Source organism: Ambystoma mexicanum, chromosome 6p (genome assembly GCF_040938575.1).
Source record: "Ambystoma mexicanum isolate Mex_15411 chromosome 6p, UKY_AmexF1_1, whole genome shotgun sequence".
NCBI lineage: Eukaryota > Metazoa > Chordata > Amphibia > Caudata > Ambystomatidae > Ambystoma > Ambystoma mexicanum.
The window spans coordinates 44,557,206-44,578,590 of record NC_090935.1 but is presented as its reverse complement, the minus strand read 5'-3'; the positions used below and the strand labels follow the sequence as shown (position 1 = coordinate 44,578,590).

At 47.4% G+C, this 21,385-nt stretch overlaps 1 protein-coding gene and 1 long non-coding RNA gene across 2 annotated transcripts in view; one reads left to right on the top strand and one right to left on the bottom strand.

Annotated features, from left to right (window-relative positions):
• Positions 1-21,385, bottom strand: part of LOC138511188 (killer cell lectin-like receptor subfamily B member 1B allele C) — a 154,047-nt gene that overhangs the window by 43,104 nt on the left and 89,558 nt on the right. Inside the window, exons 2-3 of the mRNA XM_069626700.1 lie at positions 16,139-16,225; positions 10,253-10,411 (exon numbers count right to left, since the gene is read on the bottom strand). Of these exons, the coding sequence (XP_069482801.1) occupies positions 10,253-10,411; positions 16,139-16,225 (246 nt within the window). The remainder of the gene's footprint in view (positions 1-10,252; positions 10,412-16,138; positions 16,226-21,385) is intronic.
• Positions 1-21,385, top strand: part of LOC138511189 (uncharacterized) — a 141,427-nt gene that overhangs the window by 33,216 nt on the left and 86,826 nt on the right. The window lies entirely within an intron of this gene.

Here is a 21,385-nt window from a genome sequence, read left to right as displayed (position 1 = left end):
AAGAAGAGGTAAAGGAGGCTACTGGCAGAATGCCAAGTCTAAGGGATCTCTGTAAAGGCAGGGAGGTTATACCTAAATACATTTTGAATCCCCACTCCTTTCTGTGGTCTAGGTACTCTTGGCCCAATTTTAAATTAGCAGCGTCAACAATCAGGTTCTCACGGGCTCTCGGGTTCATGCATGTTTTTAAACACTTATTAGTTTCCTGGGACGTAAGACCCTGCGGATTGCTCCAAAGGTCGATCCTATCCAAATGGGAGAGGGTCGATTGAACGTGGATGACCCATTTGTTACTCTTGCCTCCGTTCCAGCTCATGATATGAGAGAACACATCCTGGTATTTATCGATCCCCTGAGTCTTCCAAACTCTGAGCCAATAGGAAACTGTCTTGAAGGTTATCTGGGGCGCTACTGGTACACAGCTGAGTTCTGGACGGACCAAAGCAGGAGGAGCGCTGGTGGGTAATAAGAACGTGTTTTCACGAGTGCTCACCCTACCAGAGGTTGAGCAACCCCATCATTTGGCACCATACAATGAGGCAGCAAGAGCTTGTTTGTGGTACAAGTCCAGTACCAAGGAAATTGCCCCACTGCCATGTTTGCAAAAAAAAGACAAAGTACCACCACTACACTTCTCTAATGTGATAACAGATTTAGCTCTCCGAGCTCCCCAGCCTCCAGTCGCCTGAAAGGGCACCCCGAGATAGTCAAAATGGGGTACTTGCTCAATGGCAGTATCACACACACTCAGCACCAATGACTTGCTTTTGGCAAAAGTAGGTTTAGAAACCATCACTTTGGATTGATCAGTATTCAGGTGTAAACACAAACACTTGGGTGTATCCTGAAAAAGAGACGATGCCCTTTTGAATCCCTCTGGGGTAGTAGCAAGAAAGACGGCATCCTGCGGCGCGTACAATAAAGCAGGATATTTATCAGAAGCCATCCTAGGGTGGTCCTGGCCCCCTTCCATCAACCCATCAATGTTCTCCTCTACATGGATCTTGAATAGATGGTAACATTTAGATGGCAGGTCCGGGCGTGTGTGGGGGTGGGGGGCTGGTGGTGGTATCCCCCTGCATTCTGTGGTAAAAGAATTTTAGAAACAATAATGAACAAAAATGTAAGGCTGGTTATTTTGAGCAATAGACATATATCCGAATTCATCTGCAGAAAAAAAACAATGGCTGCTTCATTGTCTCAGTTGAGCACTAAAAGAGACATTCAGGTGGAACTTACAAACTGCACAGTTCAATGCCGGCCTCCGGAGAGGATCCATCTGCAGAGAAAGCAATGGCTGGCTCCTTGGATCACTCAGAGCTCTGAGTCAGACATTCAGGTGGAATATCCAAACTGTACAGCTCAATGCCGGCCTCCGGAGAGGATCCATCTGCAGAGAAAGCAATGGCTGGCTCATTGGTTCACTCAGAGCTCTGAGTCAGACATTCAGGTGGAATATCCAAACTGTACAGCTCAATGCCGGCCTCCGGAGAGGATCCATCTGCAGAGAAAGCAATGGCTGGCTCCTTGGTTCACTCAGAGCTCTGAGTCAGACATTCAGGTGGAATATCCAAACTGTACAGCTCAATGCCGGCCTCCGAAGAGGATCCATCTGCAGAGAAAGCAATGGCTGGCTCCTTGGTTCACTCAGAGCTCTGAGTCAGACATTCAGGTGACCGATCCAAACTGTACAGCTCAATGCCGGCCTCCGGAAAGGATCCATCTGCAGAGAAAGCAATGGCTGGCTCCTTGGTTCACTCAGAGCTCTGAGTCAGACATTCAGGTGACCGATCCAAACTGCACAGCTCAATGCCGGCCTCCGGAAAGGATCCATCTGCAGAGAAAGCAATGGCTGGCTCCTTGGTTCACTCAGAGCTCTGAGTCAGACATTCAGGTGGAATATCCAAACTGCACAGCTCAATGCCGGCCTCCGGAGAGGATCCATCTGCAGAGAAAGCAATGGCTGGCTCATTGGTTCACTCAGAGCTCTGAGTCAGACATTCAGGTGACCGATCCAAACTGCACAGCTCAATGCCAGCCTCCGGAAAGGATCCATCTGCAGAGAAAGCAATGGCTGGCTCCTTGGTTCACTCAGAGCTCTGAGTCAGACATTCAGGTGGAATATCCAAACTGTACAGCTCAATGCCGGCCTCCGGAGAGGATCCATCTGCAGAGAAAGCAATGGCTGGCTCCTTGGTTCACTCAGTGCTCTGTGTCAGACATTCAGGTGACCGATCCAAACTGCACAGCTCAATGCCAGCCTCCGGAGAGGATCCATCTGCAGAGAAAGCAATGGCTGGCTCCTTGGATCACTCAGAGCTCTGAGTCAGACATTCAGGTGACTGATCCAAACTGTACAGCTCAATGCCGGCCCCCGGAGAGGATCCATCTGCAGAGAAAGCAATGGCTGGCTCCTTGGATCACTCAGAGCTCTGAGTCAGACATTCAGGTGACCGATCCAAACTGCACAGCTCAATGCCAGCCTCCGGAGAGGATCCATCTGCAGACAAAGCAATGGCTGGCTCCTTGGTTCACTCAGAGCTCTGAGTCAGACATTCAGGTGGAATATCCAAACTGTACAGCTCAATGCCGGCCTCCTGAGAGGATCCATCTGCAGAGAAAGCAATGGCTGGCTCCTTGGTTCACTCAGTGCTCTGTGTCAGACATTCAGGTGACCGATCCAAACTGCACAGCTCAATGCCAGCCTCCGGAGAGGATCCATCTGCAGAGAAAGCAATGGCTGGCTCCTTGGATCACTCAGAGCTCTGAGTCAGACATTCAGGTGACTGATCCAAACTGTACAGCTCAATGCCGGCCCCCGGAGAGGATCCATCTGCAGAGAAAGCAATGGCTGGCTCCTTGGATCACTCAGAGCTCTGAGTCAGACATTCAGGTGACCGATCCAAACTGCACAGCTCAATGCCAGCATCCGGAGAGGATCCATCTGCAGAGAAAGCAATGGCTGGCTCCTTGGATCACTCAGAGCTCTGAGTCAGACATTCAGGTGACCGATCCAAACTGCACAGCTCAATGCCGGCCTCCGGAGAGGATCCATCTGCAGAGAAAGCAATATATCTTTGAGTCATAAATCCAATATATTCAGTGCAGAGGTAGGTGGATATAGACTTGGATATAGGTATGTAATATAATACATGGTGAAGTTCTAACACCTCTTACTTAGTTCAGACCTAAATAAAAGAAAGGCATTTTAAGATTTTAAATACAGTGATTTGGATGAAACAAGAACTACGGAATAGTACAGACTCGCAGACACAGGTGTAAGGTTTTTTAGGAAGACATGTTTCTGTTCCCCTTATAAAGACGTACTTCAACCCTATAAAAGGCAAGGGTAGTATTCATTTCCCCACTGGAATTGAAGTAAAACATGTTGAGACATGAAGTTGCCCCCCTAAAAAAAGCAAAGAAATAGCGAGAAAAGGCAGGAAAAGTAGCAAAGAAAGAGCTTGAAACATGTGTAGCAGTTTTTTTTTAACCCATTGTCTCTCTATGTAACTTGATAACCACCAGGCGGCAATCAGTCATGGCGGTCCCATTGAATAGAATATATGTCGAGCAGCATAGACCAAGGATCAATTGTTCTCGATTAGTGTGTATGTTCATCTCTTGGCGTTCATCAGACATACAACCAACTGAAGGAGGTCTTTAGGCCACAATGCAGAGGGATAATGAGGTATGGTGCAGGGTTGGGGGTGTATCGTGACACGGTTCAGCACAACTTTCTGGGAACATGTGCTAAAACTACAGAAGCTTTCTACACAGCTACCTTGGAATTAGGTCCGAACTGCCATTTTCTGCTCAAGCTTCCAGTGCTACGCAGATGACACTCAACTCATTTTCAGGCTGCCCTCGGCCACCTCCTCCACCTCTCTCATCACTGATTGCCTAACTGCCATTCAAGATTGGTGTGCCGCCGGCGCCAACGATCTTTGTCTGAATGCCAGCAAGACAGAGATCCGCCTCATTGGCACACCATCACCTTCCTTTCCCCTCACTCTATGGCTGGCCTCCCTTGGCCCTCCTCCTATCCCCACCTGCGTGGCCAAGAACCTTGGTATCAACCTTTGATTCCACACTCTCCTTCTCCGCCCACATCGCTGATGTATCAAAAAAGTCAAACTTCCTATTGCACCTCCTCAGAGGTATTCTTCCTTTCCTCTCATTCCCCCAGAAGCTCACTGTCTCCCAAGCTCTGGTTCTCTCTAAGCTGGACTATTGTAACAGCCTCTTTCTTAATCTACCTGCCTCTACTCTCCGCCCTTTACAACTTATCCAGAACAGGACTGCGAGACTTGTCCTTGGCCTCAAGCCCTGGGATCGTATCTCTCCAGCTCTGAAATCTCTCCATTGGCTCCCAGTGGATGCAAGGATCAAATTCAAAACCCTCTGCATTGTGCACAAGGCTTTCTGGGGCCTGGGTCCAACATACCTTCAGCTATCCCTCCGCAAATACCTCCCATCTCGAGCACTCCGCTCCTCTACCTCTAACTCCCTCAGGGTCAGTCGTTTCTCAAAGAAACGAGCTGGGGGTAGATCTCTGTCTTCGGCTGGGGCCTCCCTCTGGAGCAGCCTCCCTGCCTCTCTAAAACCTGAGGAGAACCATCTCCGGTTCTGGAAGCACCTCAAAACATTCCTCTTTGCTTCTGCCTTCTCCTCCCCTCTCCCCTATTGATTCTGCTCTCCCTCGGCGCCATGCACCTGGCCACCCTCTGTCCTCTGGGCCGAGGTACCTGCTCATCTTGCCACCCTCACGCACTGCCTCCGGGCCACACCCTGCACTGGGGTCTGTTCTGTACCCATACAGTCCTCCCCTTTTCTTCCTGCACTTTCAGACCTACATGGCCTGCTGCCATAAACCCAGCACTTGCCACTTGCTGGCTGCACTCCCATTGTTTGTTGCCTTTTTATTTGTTATTTTATTATTACTTTTGTTTTTTTTTCCTTCTCGCTCCGCACTCTCCTTTTGTTCCCCCTTCCATGCACTTCTCCCCCTTCTCCCTCTACCCTGCACTTGCACGTTCTCAATGTCACTGGGCCTAGTAAGATCGTTGTTTTTGTTCTCCCCTGTTCCCTTTCCCTACCTGGTCGTGCTCTGAAACACTTGTGTATGAGCGCGATAGAAATAAAATATCAATCAATCTCTCGCTCTCAATCTCTGAAGAGCCCAAGCAAGGTTTTATTTAATAAGTCACCGAATACAAGACATTGAAATGGTTGACGTGATCTTGAAGAAGTAGACATGGTATGTCTATGGCATATTGATAGCTTACTGAAATCTGCACTAACATTTATTTTAGTGCATAGTTCAGAAAGCTATCAAAATGAGAAAGACATACCATTTGTATTTATTTTAGTTATAGTGCACACCTTGCCCCGGGGCATCTGGGCGCATGTTTTGCAAAGGAGTCAATTGCTTCACCTTAAATTAATAGTAGGCGAGACAAGATAGCTTAGTCCGGCTGAAATTGTTGACGCTCAAAAAACTCTCTTCAATTTCTCCTTTTTAGCCCCTTCTACAGAGGCTTGTGAGGAAGACTCGTCTTACCAAACTTGAGAACCAAGGGCATTCGGGAATGTCAAGCCAGTCATGGTTTTCTACTGACAGGCTCAACAACCAATGTAACGAAACCATGGTGGCTAGAAGGTGGAGAGTCTTAGAGGAACCTACAATACAAAATATCATATGATACATACATTCATCATAGTCTGAGAGCAAAACATTGAGAAAGAGTTTGCACAATAGCGAGTGGACATTCAAGGAGGGCCCTATAACATCAAGAGTATTTGAACTCTACAATTAAGATGACCTCTTTGGTCTGTGTGACACAGAAAAATATCCCCTCCTCCCCCTTCTTTGTCTGCTTTCGGTGGCAGCAGTGGGATTTAGTTGGAGCCTTGTGCACAGCTTAGTCACCCAACAATAAAAGTATGGTCACAGTTAACGGTTAGATCACTGCTAGGTATTTGGTCATAATCTTGGATCTTGACATAGAGACTTTGTTAAGGTATGAGCATAGACAAATCAACTTCCGGGGCACCAGTGGTCCAGGGGTGAATGTCGGTCGAATTCCTCACAATGCTACATGCAGAAAAATAAAGTACAGGTTCCAAGAGTGTACTGTGAACAGGAAACCGACATTGAATGATTGGAAGTCCTCAAGCATCCTCAGAAAAAGAGATTAATGGATTGCAATGAGTGTCAGGTGTAGAGTTTGGAACCTGTCAAGCAGCCTCAGAAAGAGATTGAAGAATTACAATGCGTGCCAGACTTAGAAGTTAGAACTCCTCAGGCATCCTCAGAAAGATATTGAAGAATTACAATTCATAGTGGATGCATAAATTAGAATTCCTTAAGCATCCTCAGAAAGAGACATAGAAGGATTACAATGTGTGCCGGTGTGATGCTCAAAATGCATTGGAGGGACAGGGCCTCCCTGTCCTTGTCCTGTAGTCCTTTTTTGGCTTGGTTTACAGACCCTTGGGATACCCTTATGGCACCCATGGGAGGGGGGTACAACCCTGTGCCCATAGTGTATGTTTTTGGGCACCTGTGTGTGGCCCACATAGCGGGGTATGGGCTGGTGGCAGCTCCATGCTGAATTTGACAGGTGCCCGAGTATTCTCCATTTTGGGATACCCCGGCCCTGCCATTGGAATCAGTTGATTCCTGATTGGAAACAAGATGGCCCCTGTGGTCTCTTGCTTTCTATTGCCTGTTACCTTGTTTTTCAAAGTCCTGGGAATACCTGCCTCTGTCCATTCCCCCTGACTGGCTGTTGGGTGGAAGTTCCATATATGGTATTGTAGAGAAAGCCAGGCCAGATTGGCTGGAGCCGTCCCAGTGACTGTATGTTGTGGGTACGCCCTGTGGGTGGACATGGGTGAATGGAGTGTGTGACCAATATGCACTTCTTGTTGTGGATGTCTGGTTTCTGGTATGAAACACAATGACTGAGACAGCCCTGCCCGAAACTGGTATGAATGCAGTGTGTAGTGCTGAATGGCTGGGCACTTGTCCCAATACACATTCCTTGTTGTGAGTGTCTGAGAGGGAGGAGAATGGCCTGAATGCACTGTATGCCTGATTGGCTGCCTGAATGCCCTTCTGAGTGATTGGTTGTCTGAGTGTGATCCAGCAGAATGAATGAGAGACAGAACAGTATATCTGGGGACCTCTCACTGCTAGAATTCGTTCAGAAGCTGAAGTTGAAACCGACATCGAAACTGACACCGTTCAGAAGCTGAAGTTGATACTTGAAGCTTACCCTTGAAGCCCAGCTGGAAGAAAAAGATTTAATGCTGCATTTGCTTCGACCCAATTCGAAAGCTGTCGAGTTCATTGAGGACTGATCTGAGAGAGGACCTGGTTAGGCGCCCTCTTCCTGAGCTACGAGGGACCATCGAGCACCACTAACCTTCGCCGAAGCTCCCTGGATGTCAGACCCTCGACAGGCTGTCAACCGGAGATGGGGACCGCCGAGGAGAAGAAAGAGAAGCACTGGACATTCCGTCCACCATCATCGACCAGGGTTCACAGGTTTACTATAACCGCTAGAGGCCTGTTGAAGCCGTGCTACCCAGAAGCGGGGACTGCTAGACGCCGTGCCGTCGAAGACCAGAGCCGGAATGCTCCATTGATTAAGACATTCGAATTGAAGGAATCTCTCGCAAGCATCCCCGACCGCTTTGTCCCGCCTGAGAAATTCGAGGCTGCCGACGCACCGAAGAGAATCCGCCGGTGGGTTTCCAGCAAGCCTAAAACCGCAGAGATGCCGGATGACTCGACGCCCTTGCTTGGTCAAAGTTCTTCATAGACTCTTTGCAGTCCCGAACTATCGACACTGAGGTGCCCCGCACGCCTCACCCTTGCAGGACGTCTTCGACTCATCATCGACAAGCACCGCCAGGACCGAAGCTGCTGTCTCAACGCCATCGACTTTTCATCGAGGATCATCGACGCCAAGGTCACCTTCTTTGAGGCCCATCGACGATCCGTCGCTCCTGCCTTAAAGGGAGTCACTCCAGAAGGATCCACCGACGCCCCCTCGAGGAACTTTGCTATACATTGGGGTGGTAGAAACATTTGAGAAGGAAATAAGACTTATTGAACAATATATGGACTGGGCGTGCAGTATATTTTATTTTACAGGTTGCACAGGTGGGAGGATCTTCAAACAGAACTGTGTCGAGTGGTAGGGGCCAGTATTCTGCCAATTGTTCTAACCAAATGCTTTCCTCCTATGTCTATTATTGGTTCCCTTTATTAATTGATTTGTGTGACATTTGACCAGAGTACAGTTGAGGCACTTTAATTAAATCTGATAATAATTGTGGTACCACTTAGAACTGTATATATTTGCCATTATAGAGTAGCTGAGCAGAAAGTGAGTTATTGCGATTGTGTATATAACCTTGAACCTTAATTATAAAAAGACTGTGTTTTCACTAATACAGTGTGTGGACATTCCTTTGTGGGGGGTTGGGGACTACACTGTACTTAAGAACCAGCCCGCATTACCTCCTGAGGAGCTAGGCCTTGATTGCTCGCCCACGTTTACCAAATAGAGTATCTTGGCTGGGGTCTTCTGTAGCTCTCCTCTACCATATAGAGAGCAGGAGTATAGACACCCCCCTCTAGTCTTTACAGCCGGATATAGAAGTTAGAATTCCTCAAGCATCCTCAGAAATAGAGATTTAAGGCTTGCAATGTGTGCCAGATGTAGAAGTTAGAATGCCTCAGGCATCCTCAGAAAAAGACATTGAAGGATTAGAATGTGGTCAACAGTCCTAAAGATCTTTTAGAGAATAAAGATCAGTGACAACTTTGACTCCACGCAATAAAGTACCAAACCTGGCAACCCACCAAAATCCTTACTTCTGTAATCACATGTTCATATTATTGAGAGCATCACAGGCAGTATGGACCATTGATTTTACCGCCCAGAACAGATTCAACCAGGCCTTCAAAATTCATTGAGATATCAGTAGGCCTAAGCACAGACAAATGATATCACTCTCGAAAAAATGCAGATGAGACTCTGACATTTGTACAAGAGGAAGGTGTTAAGGGAGAACCAGGTAAGAGAGCCCTGGGTGAGCGGCAGCATGCCTACGCTGGGAAAGGTGTGCCGCTGGTAGGACAATGTCCCAAAATGACAGGTCGGTCCCGCGATCTGCAGACCCCCTCAGCAGGACGGCAAAAGTACTGCTTTTGTTTCGGGCTGCCTGCGAGGGGGTCTCACCCTGTCGTTTCAACCTTTACAGGGCTCACACTTTTGTGTGTAAGTCCGAGTGCCGGATAGCAGAGCGGCTCTCCCAGGGACCTGACACGTTCCTCTTTATCAACAGAGCATTACAATGGGAGCCATTAAACATTGATGGGAGGGAGGGGGACTATTAGCATGGACTTTGTCCCTTAAGAAATAAACCTGGGACGATGTGTTAGTTGCTTAAACTGTCTACAGCCTGGCTTCACCATTTAACCAAAGTGTGTGATCCTGGCCAAATCATTTAATTGCACTTTGTCTTATCTGCAGCTCTGTAAGTGATTCTGATTCACTTCATAACTTATGTTAATATATCATGATATTGTAAAAGAAGCCTCATGACTATAGAGTTGCTCCATCTACAATGGTGCCATGTGGAATCAGGCGCTTTGCATTTGGGGGGGAAAGTAGCAGGACTTTTTTCATGGCTCACCGCCCCACCCTCTGAATGCTGGATACTCAGCTGCCTGGCATGCACCATTCCCCTCTGTGCGGTAGAAGAAGGGGCGGGGCACAGATTATGTTGGCAGGCTTTCCAGGACACTCCTGTGTTCCAGGATGATTAAAATGAAGCAGGTAAATGAAGCACCACACACAGAGCTGCTAGGTGTTCACTGTGTGCATGTGTGGATTTACATATTCTTGTGTGATATTTTGAGTGGCACTTAGAGGGGCTGGGGCATCCCACCCTAATGGTAAACAGACGAACCTAGCAATATGGCAAAGCAGCCAGTTTGATGGGTGCTGGGCAGCAGATGCGATTAGGGGGAGCCTCGCCTGGCAGATAAGGTCCATGATAGGACTTCTTGGAGAAGGAAAGGTTACTGAGGAACAGCAGGTGTCTTAAGCATAGTTTCAAGGCATTCTTGCTCTTGAAGATTAACAACGGGTAATCGCTGCGTAACGTTCGTTGCAGCCTCCATCTCTCAGGCTAAATGCAAGATCGTGAGTTAGTTGTTGCGGGTTACCTGCAAGGGCCGCCCAGTTCTCGAGCTTTTCCTCTGTGCTCCTCAGAGCAGCTCTGGTTTGGTTCAGGGTATTCTGCGTCTCGTTGTGACGCTCAACCATCTGCTGGAGACTCGCTGCATACCTTTCAATTTCAGCAGCAGAGTCCTCTCTCTTCAGCACTAAAGATAAAAGAAGGACTGGAGTTAAATGGGGCTTTTACTACATGTATAGGTCATTATCTGTTCATACTATGCTGTTATGCTACTTTATGCTATGCTCTTGTTATCTCACATTATGGAATGGCACGATAACGGGAATGTGCAAGCAAGGTTCTATACAAATATGTATACTTTAATGAAATACCACCATCTGCAATAGAACTATCTAGAAAACACTGTACAAAGCCCACCCCGGTGGAAAGAACAGAGACGAGGGAACAGATAGAGGTATGTAGCACTCTGGGTATGACTACAGTGGTGATAGGCACATTTTTAACAACTAAAAAGGATATGTCTTCTAGTTATTGGTAAACAGTACCTCATTTCAGGTTTTTGGTGGGTTGACAGTGTCGAACCCGGCTTCGAACAGTAATGCGAGCGTGTCAAGCTCAATTCGGGCACGGTAGATCAGGTGGGCCCAAGCAGCAGGCAGGCATTGAAACAGGTTGAAGTGTGGTAGCTCTGGGTGGCTCGAGGGTGGCTTTCAGCGATGCAAGTCAGGGTGTTCATTATGATCTCTTTGAGGCAGAGTCGGGCTGTAACCATCGGGAAGCGTCGAGTTGGCAGGTGATGGTGGCTGAAATGGTGATCCTCTCCATCCGAGATGCGGTTCATCGAAGCAGCAGTTTCAAGGTGCGGTTTGAGTCATGGTGTAACCCTAGTTTGAGTCGGCAGATGGCACTCCAGCGGTTCGAGTCAGGTTCTGGTGTCGAGCGTGCTATTTGAGCCTAGCAGGTGACGGGCTCAGCGAGGGCATGATGCAGCGTTCAGCAGCTCAATGTTCAAGCAACTATACAAAGGTTCAGAGGAGTGTCAGCAAGAAGCACAGCCGGGATCCCTCAGTCTCGATCACGATGAGCTCGGTTTTCGATGGCGTCCACTCCGTTTTGAGGCAGCGGAATGGAAAGCCTTAGCAGAACTGGTCTTCTAGATGCTGTGAGTAACAATCCTGGGGCTCGAGAACAGGGTGAGTCAATTCAGTGTCTGTTCTTCCAGCCCTTGGAGATTCTGGTGCAGCAAGCAACACCCCCAATGTGCCTCAGTGGTTGAAGGCTTTGGAAAGTATAACTCTCCCAAAAGAGGTCCAGTGAAACCCAAAGTGCTTTACTCTAGAGGTTGAGGTCTAGAGGTTGAGGAGGGGACAGGAAGGAGAGAAAGAGGCAGAGCGAAGCAAAATGGTGGATATCTCCCTGATCACTCTAATCCGAACCCTCCCTTTCACTAGGCTCAACGGCCTTTAGAAATACAACACACTGGTGTGAGGCATACAACCTTTGAATGGGTGCTCTTCTTTGATGCATGGGACCAGGCCAGCAGCCGTATGAGTGGCTGTCTCTGGCAGAGTCTATTACCTTCTCTCACAAAGAGATGAATGAAGAGGCATGTCTATTCAGATTGTCCTTGGGCAGGCTCAGCCTGTCTGGCCAGAATACACACCACCTTCCCGTGTTGAGCTGATATCAACTCGGATGTGGCTGCAATTATCATAAGTAGTGCCATGTACCATGTGTTAACTCAGGCATAGCTTTATTTTAGAGCTTACCCTGCCACCATCATGTTTACTTAGGCTCATCATAGTTTTAGTGCAGGGGAACATATCTTAAATGCAGCCCCTGCGTGGCAGAGAACCGACTGTCACCGCAGCTGTCAAATGTGCAACTGTGACCTCTGAACCGACTCTATGTGCCGCTGGTAGAGCAGGTGCTGCCAATCAGGATACTGTTGCTGCAGGAAACAGATACACACTATGCTTTTGGCATAGAACTTATAAGCAGGAATCTGATCAGCAGATAAAGCTTTCAGAGATGGAGTTACCCGCGTCATTTCAGTGCTTTACACCCTTGCCAGATGGCAATTCCTCACAGGTATGTTTCATGCCAGGCAATATCACATTCTGTCTGGCTGCATATGATATGCTATGCAGTTGTTGGTGTTATGGAGTGAACAGTATTTGCAATGTACGTATGTGTTAAATATAATTATCCTCTTACCTGTTTCCGCTCATAGTAGCAACCAGATTTCGCATGATAATTAGATACAAAATTAAATGACCTCACACCCATCACTTTTACAGACAGCATCACTTAGCAACTGGTTGCGACTCCTTGCGCATTCAATAACAATCACCTGAATAAATGCAGACACATAGCCCACCTGGTCCCGACGTGTAGCAATTCGCAAGACCCCTATTGTGAACGTTTCCAGTCGTTTCAGTGAACGCATCTGGGTCTGATATGCAATGTATTGTTTGATTATGCAATACAGTGTCGGGCCATGTCAGGGTTCAAAATGGAGGGGAACTGGGAGATAGTTCCTGCTTATTGCCTAGAAGAGCCTGGCTAGCTTGACACAAACAGCGGCAGGGGCTCCATTTGGCTCCCCTGGCCAGGAATTTGCGATAACCTATAAATAAACATTAGGACACATCTATGTGACTTTCAAATCATAAGGGGTCATAAATAACATCTCATGTGCAAGTTAGATTTGTGGAATGCTATGCACTAGTTCCTTGTTCCCCAATGGCAGCTCCTGGCCACTCCTTAATGTGGGATTCTTAGGAACTGCCTTTAGCTCCTGCTTATCCAAACTGAATGTGAGCACTGCCATGGCCCTCTGCAGGTGCAGATCAACTTCTCATCTGCCACACCAATGGTAGCTGAGTGCATTACAAAGGCCACGTAACCCAACATAACAATTAACTCCACGTCCCTCTTCCTCGTCACCTTCTTAACTTTATGAAGGATGCCCGCATCCTTAAAGACATAAGTTTTATGTTTTTGGGGGTCCTTCCCCTCTCTGCCCCCTTTCCCATGCAGGCCACTAAGTAGCACCCGCGAGCAGGGACGTCATTTCACCAAAATGCCAGGTGTATCAGAAGTGACATCACATGACCCTTGACCCCTGGTGACATCACAGGAAGTGATGTCATTTGACCCCACCCGAAGTGACATCACGGGAACCGATGGAACACAATTGTTAACCCCTTGCAAAACAAGAAGTGGCATCACATAGCATTGTTTATAAGTCCACTATGAAAATATGGTTACAATATTACTGTAACGTGATATACATTTCATACAAGAATGGATCACCATATGTATCGGCAGAAAAAAACATGTTATAACTGCAACTTGGGAAAAGCAAAATACATAGTGTGAAATGGATACTTATTCTATTCTAAATGCTTTTTGGAGGAAGTGACTCACCCCCTGAAGTGTGCCTGAATTAAACCTTTAATGAGTCTAGCAATTATTGCACGGAATTCCAGAAAGACAAATAGCTCAGATGGCCACAGCCCAGGGACTTCAATTTGTAAAAAAAAGAAAAAAGGAAAGATTCTCTTTTTTGATAGGGGTAGCAGGGGAGACCTCAGGGGTAGCAAGGGAGACCTCAGGGGTCGTAAGTGCGACCTCTGGCGACCCCTAAATGACGTCCATGCCCTGTTTTTTATGTTTGCTTTTGCAGGTATTCGGCGGGCAGGGCCCACAGAATGCTATGGTTACCGGCAGAAACTGTAATGCAGCGGAAGCTGCTTCGGCTGGACCTGTAGCAGAATAAATAGCAGCAGGGTCACATAACCGCTCTCTCAGTCCTCGCGGGCCGTGGGGCCCAAGCGTGAGCAGGGCAGCACATGGGCGATCAGGAGGTTGGTAGGGCACTTTCCATTCTGGGCAATGCAAAACCTGGACGGGGGCGGGCACAAGGCTGGTCCCGATGAAGGGTTCCTCTGGGTGAGGAAGCAGAGCCAGAGCTTCCCTGGCGGGAGCGCCTCATTCTGAGACCGAGCAGGTAAGTGGCAGTATGGAAAGTGTAACACGTGTGTGTTGGCATTTATTCTGCACTGCAGTAAACAGTGTTTGACATGAGATGGTGGGCAAAAGGTATAAGCGGTGATGCCATTATTAAAGTATTTGGTATTGTGCAGATCATATTTTGTAATATTGAAGATTCGTATTAACACATAATAATTGACACAGTATGATTGCGTTCGTGTGTCACCTCCTATCGAGATTATCACAGGGAGGCCAACTCTGTGTAATCAAGCCGTGTTAATATATATCTGATATCTTGTATCGACTGAATAAAGTAAGGGGATCCCCTTTGATTTTAAAAAATAAATAAATCTGAGTTTCAATGATACACAGTTTTTTTTCTCCAGAGTTGTGGCGTGGGAGTATAGACCAGGAGACGAGAAATCGAGGATTTCCACTTAGTGAAAAGAGCAATATATCAACAAATATCTCTACACACACAGTAAGGAAACTAACATGAAATAAACAACGGAAAGAAGGCTCATGTTCGTTGGGTAAGGCAAACTAACATGAAATAAACAAGGGAAACAAGGCTCATATTTGTTGTGTTAGGCAAACCAACATGAAATAAACAAGGGAAACAAGGTTCATGTTCGCTGGGTAAGGTAACTAACATGAAATAAACAAGGGAAACAAGGTTGATGTTCGCTGGGTAATGTAACTAACATGAAATAAACAAGGAAAACAAGGTTCATGTTTGCTGGGTAAGGTACCATGAAATAAACAAGGGAAACAAGGTTCATGTTCGTTGGGTAAGGTAACTAACATGAAATAAACAAGGGAAACAAGGTTCATGTTCGTTGGGTAAGGTAACTAATACGAAACAAACAATGGAAAAAAGGTTCATGTTCGCTTGGTAAGGTAACTAACATGAAATAAACAAGGGAAACAAGGTTCATGTACGCTGGGTAAGGTAACATGAAATAAACAAGGGAAACAAGGTTCATGTTCGTTGGGTAAGGTAACTAACATGAAATAAACAAGGGAAACAAGGTTCATGTTCGTTGGGTAAGGTAACTATTATGAAACAAACAATGGAAAAAAGGTTCATGTTCGCTTGATAAGGTAACTAACATGAAATAAACAAGGGAAACAAGGTTCATGTTCGTTGGGTAAGGTAACTAATATGAAACAAACAATGGAAAAAAGGTTCATGTTCGCTTGGTAAGGTAACTAACATGAAATAAACAAGGGAAATAAGGTTATGTTCACTGGGTAACTAACACGAAATAAACAAGGGAAGCAAGGTTCATGTTCAATGGGTAAGGTAACTAAGATGAAATAAACAAGGGAAACAAGGTTCTAGTTCACTGGGTAAGGTAACACGAAATAAACAAGGGAAACAAGGTTCTAGTTCGCTGGGTAAGGTAACATGAAATAAACAAGGGAAACAAGGTTCTAGTTCGCTGGGTAAGGTAACATGAAATAAACAAGGGAAACAAGGTTCTAGTTCGCTGGGTAAGGTAACATGAAATAAACAAGGGAAACAAGGTTCTAGTTCGCTGGGTAAGGTAACATGAAATAAACAAGGGAAACAAGGTTCTAGTTCGCTGGGTAAGGTAACATGAAATAAACAAGGGGAAGAAGGTTCATGTTCGCTGGGTAAGGCAAACTAACATGAAATAAGCAAGGGAAACAAGGTTCATATTCGTTGGGTGTGTGCCTTTCCCATGACACCCCAAGTGCAGGCCCTGCTCCTGCTCTGCAAGTTTTGCTTGCACTGTTTTGCTTTTACTGTTCTAGGTTTATTTACCTAACTGCCACACTGAAATTGTCTACAAATAGTGCCACAGTCTCAGTTTATTACGAATTGTTAAAATAATGTGTATAAGACTCCTAAAATCACTTAAGAAATAGAAAATGAGTGTGTACTTACACAGGACACCCAGCGCGATGCTTACGGCCAGCAGCAGGAGACACAGGATCCCCAGAAGAACTCTGGAGCACCCCCAGTGGGACGACCCTGCAGGTAAATAGGGTAATGGTGAGACATGGGGTACACGGCACGCCTACCAAAGCAGACCATTTCTGATAGGTCAACAGCGGGATATTCATCTCAACAGTGGAGAATTGGGGGTCAAAAGGGATGCGGCTCTCTGCAGCCCTGTGTTCTGAATTTCCTCTTGTCTGTGTTCAAACCATGGTACCTTTCGGCAAATGCCACTTTCTGATTTGGCATTACAGTGTGAAGTCAGTGGGTGGTCTCATTTTGCACCCATCGTTCTATTATCCCTGAAGCCACCCATCGCTGATGTTCTCATATTCCCAGCAAGGGTGCTCCAGGCTGAGAGGCAGTGGAAGAGCTGTGTTCCTGCAGGTGGTGAGGGAGCCGCAGGAAGACTGCAGGAAGGCAGCAGGAAGGCTGCAGGTGAGATCTACACAGAAGGTCCCTGCTTGGGCAATGGAGGAGCAACACCACCCAGAGCACCAACCAAGCTTGGGTGCTGGATGAGCCATCGATAAGCCCACTAACACCAGCCCCCTACCCAAAGCCAACACCCTACAATACTACGCATTCACAAACAACGTCTGCTCATGTGGAGGTCACCCAAATGAGTTCATGTTTTTTATTTGGCATAACTGAGTCTGTACTTAAAATGCCTGTTTGTTCAAACATGAAGAAAGGCTCACAGACACTGTGCGTGCAGTATATAAAGACATACAGAAGCCTGATATAGAACACGCGTCTTTCATTCCTGGAAATACATCTGCTTTCATGGGCTAAACAGAAAGTGGGTAGGGAATAACTTAGCCACATAACCTACAAAGAAACAATAGAAAATTAGGAACAGTTGATCTCAGGCTCAAGACTTTGCCTGCTGGTTCATGAAACACGTCTGTTAGGGCAGAATTTCATTTTTTGAGATTCTGCTGTCTCTTATATATAGGATCTCTGACCACTTTTTGTGGCCAGTGGGACTTCTGCTGAAGACATCCTGCCATGTAGGCGCCTCATGTTTGTCTAAGGGTCATTACGTCACCCTAGATTGATGTTGAGGTGCAGGCTAGTGGCAGCTGCAATTTAATTTGAGCTTCACCAAGCCCATTTACAGCATTGGAAGCCCAATGTAACTTTTGGGAAGCCCCTGGGGTACAAATGTATACATTTACGTTTAGTCCTACACCTGGACATTTTGTTTCTATGGCACCTAAAATGGATGTCGTGACACATGGGCTCAATCTCAGCCCGGCCTTCACCATCTAACGTTGTTTGCGTTGGTTTGAACCACTCCTCAGACTTGCCATTACACATGCTAACAACACTACAAATACAACCCACCTGTATAGGAATTCAGAGGTCAGACGGTTTAAAAGAAGGAAAAGGGCGCACTCTGGATACTGACAGGAGGGTAGTCGGTATGGTTACTAATCACAACAGTTTGTTACGGTTTCTTGGCTACAGTACAAAGGGAGCAAAGGGTCCTAAAATGTCTTTAGGTGCCTTCTGGGAAGGACTGGGGGACAGAACCACAATGTCCCTTGTGCTGTAGGTGCTCTTGATGCTCGACAGGGTTGAGTCAGCTTCAGGGCGCTTTGCAGGCTTCTGCGACAGAGTTTGAGATGGGAGTCAGCTGCACCTGTCAGGCGGCAAGACGGTTCGGTGAGCGAAGCTGGATGTACGGCTGCAGTCGGGCCTACACGGTGGCTCAGGGTCTGGAATCGTCTCGGTGCTGATCTGTGGTTCTGAAGCACTGGCCAAGATGTCTCGGATGTCTTTAAGCAATGGCAACATGAGAAGGGTCAGCTTTGCCGTCGGTTGCCCTTCGAGATACTTTACGGCAGACGTTGGTAGATGCTCATCGAGGTGCTTCTCCCAGCTTCTTCAATGGGCTCACAGCTGTGGAGTATGTTGCATGCAGCTGCCTTGTCCTTTGGTGTAGGTTCAGAGACCTTCTGGCGCTTCCTATCCAGGAAGCTTGCTACAGAGCCTAGCCGGGCACACTGTGTGCTGGATTGGTACCGGTTCTGGAGCGGCTGGAGGTTCCTCTAAGTTCTGTATCTCCCTCTCTTCCCTGAGAGATATTTAGGGAAGGGATCTTGTTTCCCTCTTCGGATATCCTGGCCTTCCTTCACTGGCAGAAGATGTAAGGCAGACTGTACCTTCAGCCAGGGTCCAAGGTTGAGTTCTTCTTTGTTACTTCTGGTGAAGTCTTCAGATGATCTCCCAAAAGATGACCTCAGCCCTCTTGGGCCAAGTGATTGGTGTAGGCTAAGCCTACCTTAATGAATCAATCCTGGGGTCCCTGCCAACAATCTCCTGTATGAGCGAGGTCATAACCAGAGTGCTAAGCAACAGGAAAGGTAAAGGGGTGAGAACAGGAACAAGGTGTGCCCCAGAACTACAAATGGCTGAACCCTTAACATAAAGTGTTCTGGGCTCACTTCCTTGCGCTACTAAGCCTCACCCATCTTCCTGCCTGTTGTGTTCAAGGAGTCTCTCTGGTTAATGATATGATATGATATGATATGGTATTTGTAACGCGCCTATACACAAGTGTTTCAAGGCGCGACGAGGCAGGGAGGGAGGGAAACAAGGGGAAGACAGACAAACGATCCTACTAGGCCAGGTGTCATTCAGATCGCGCAAGTGCAGAGGTAAGGGGAAAAGGAGGAAGTGCAGGGGGAGGAGGTGGGGGGAAAGTGCAGTACAAGGTAAGTAGCGTAAAAAATAATAATTAAATAAATAATAAATAAAAAGGGCCAGCTGGTGGCAAGTGCGAGGTAAGTGCAGAGCAAGTGCTGGGAAGGGGGCTGTAGGGTACAGTGACAGTCCCACAGTGCAGGGGGAGCCAGGGAGGCAGTGCAAGTGGAGAGTGGCTGGGCCCTGGACCGAGGTTGCTGAGAGTGGCCCAGATGCAGGTTTAGTGCTGAATTCAGTGGGGAGTTAAGCAGGTTTAGCAGGGGAGAGGGAGAGAGAAGGCAGAAGCGAAGAGGAAGGTTTTGAGGTGCTTCCGGAACCGGAGATGGTTCTCCTCAAGTTTCAGGGAGGCAGGAAGGCTGTTCCAGAGGGAGGCCCCTGCTGCGGAGAGAGATCTACCCCCAGCTCGTTGCTTCGAGAAGCGGCTGACCATGAGGGAGTTGGAGACGGATGAGCGAAGGGCTCGTGAAGGAAGATATTTAACAAGAGAGAGTTGAAGGTATTTAGGTCCCAGGCCCCAGAAGGCCTTGTGGACAATGCAGAGGGTTTTGAACTTAATCCTCGCAGCCACTGGGAGCCAGTGAAGGGATTTCAGTCCTGGAGAGATACGGTCCCTGGGCTTGAGGCCAAGGACAAGTCTCGCAGTTCTGTTCTGGATAAGTTGCAGAGGGCGGAGAGTGGAGGCAGGCAGATTAAGATAGAGGCTGTTACAGTAGTCCAGCCTTGAGAGAACCAGGGCTCGGGAGACAGTGAGCTAATGTCCCTCCCTGTGTGGTTCCTGTCAAAGCAGTAGGTCTCCTTTGAAGGTGCAGCGAGACCAGACACTCTGCCTCCTGCAAACCACATTCTCGTACCTTATGAATGGGGTCCCTCCAGCAGCGTGGCCTACTGTAAACAACAGACCCAGACATGATAGTTCACTACCATCAACACTGAGAGGCGGGACTTGGCTTCAGGTTGACACAGTTGCATGTGATAGGTTGTTGGGATTCCTGCCTCCTTTTTTTATCCTCTGCAGCCAGGCCCTGTATGGGGCTTGATAACATACACACTGTTGGTATGATAATTGCTGCCACCAGCTGCAGGTCCTAACAAAAGAGCAGGGTGGATCCATGGAGCCTATGTCAGTTAATCAGGCTTGCCATAGCAGGGGGAAGTTTGGACCTCCCCCTTCTTGGAGATGACATTGTGCACTCCTCGGCTGTCACATTCCAACTAAATGTGACAGGGGCAGACGGTGCCTTTATGCGTTGTCCAGTCTGGAGTACACAGGTCTATGCTTTGTCGTGGTCTGAGCATAGAAAAATGTTTGTGGATTAGCCCCACATATTTTCCTGAGGTTGATCTACCATCATTCTATTTAATTAAACAATTCAACAAAGCCCAGGCAAGCGCCTGTCCACCATGCGGATGGTCGAATTGGCATCTGCATAGTTAACGCCAGCGATGCGTGGTCGCTGTAAGCATTACATGTGCGGTCTAATTAATTATGAGTGGTGATGTGGTCATATTAGTAAAAAGGTCATCTGTGGAGGCTTTACTATTCCACGTGTACTCGCCAGGAATGTCACCCTTCACTCTGCTGTTCAGTAACACCAGGGCCCAATCATGCCAGAGTCCACCCGCTGCATGTCCTAACACATCACTCTCTGGCATCAGGTGCTCAGATTTGCCTGGCACTTGCTCGTCGATGCTGTGACCTTTCAAGTCCCCGCCAATCACAGCCGTATCATTTGCCCTGACATGTTGCCCTGTAAGCAGAAGCTCATGTAAGTTAAGTATGATGTTGTCAGTCTCTTTCCAAGGGGGGGGGGGGAGAATTCAAATTTCTTCACAGATTGTTGACACTCGCTGCAGAATTTCTTCTTGGTCAGCAGAATGTGCAGCAGCCTGCACTTCCTGCCAGAGAGAATGCCTTCCGCAGCTATAAACACAGTCCAGTAGACAGAAGCGTCCCCCCTTCAGCCCCGCCCCCGCAGGAGACTTCAAGCACCTCAAACCCCCTGCCCCCCCCCGCACCTCAGCAGCCAATCACACATTTACAGGTCCTTGCTTTACCTAGCCCTTTATTTCTTCTCGCTTGAAGCAAACCCCACGGGAACATGGCATATGAATACCATTGAGGTGGGGGGGGGGGGGGGGGGTGGTTTACAGACACAACAAGGTTTACTAAATGTGCAGTTTACAATGTCATAGAAACAACAACAAAGATCCACCAGTTTTCTTTAAACTGCAGACAGGGACGTCATTTCGCCAAAATGCCAGGGGTAGCGGAAGTGACATCATACGACCCTTGACCTATGATTACATCACAGAAAGTGATGTCTTTTGACCCCACTCTGAAGTGATATCACAGGAAGCACAATAGCATTGTTCCTAAATACCCTACGAAAAATATCATTAATATCAGTGTGTACAAGCCCATATTACCAAATTACTGTGAATGCAAGCAGGCGTCTAAGGCCAAACGATAATGATGTGTCA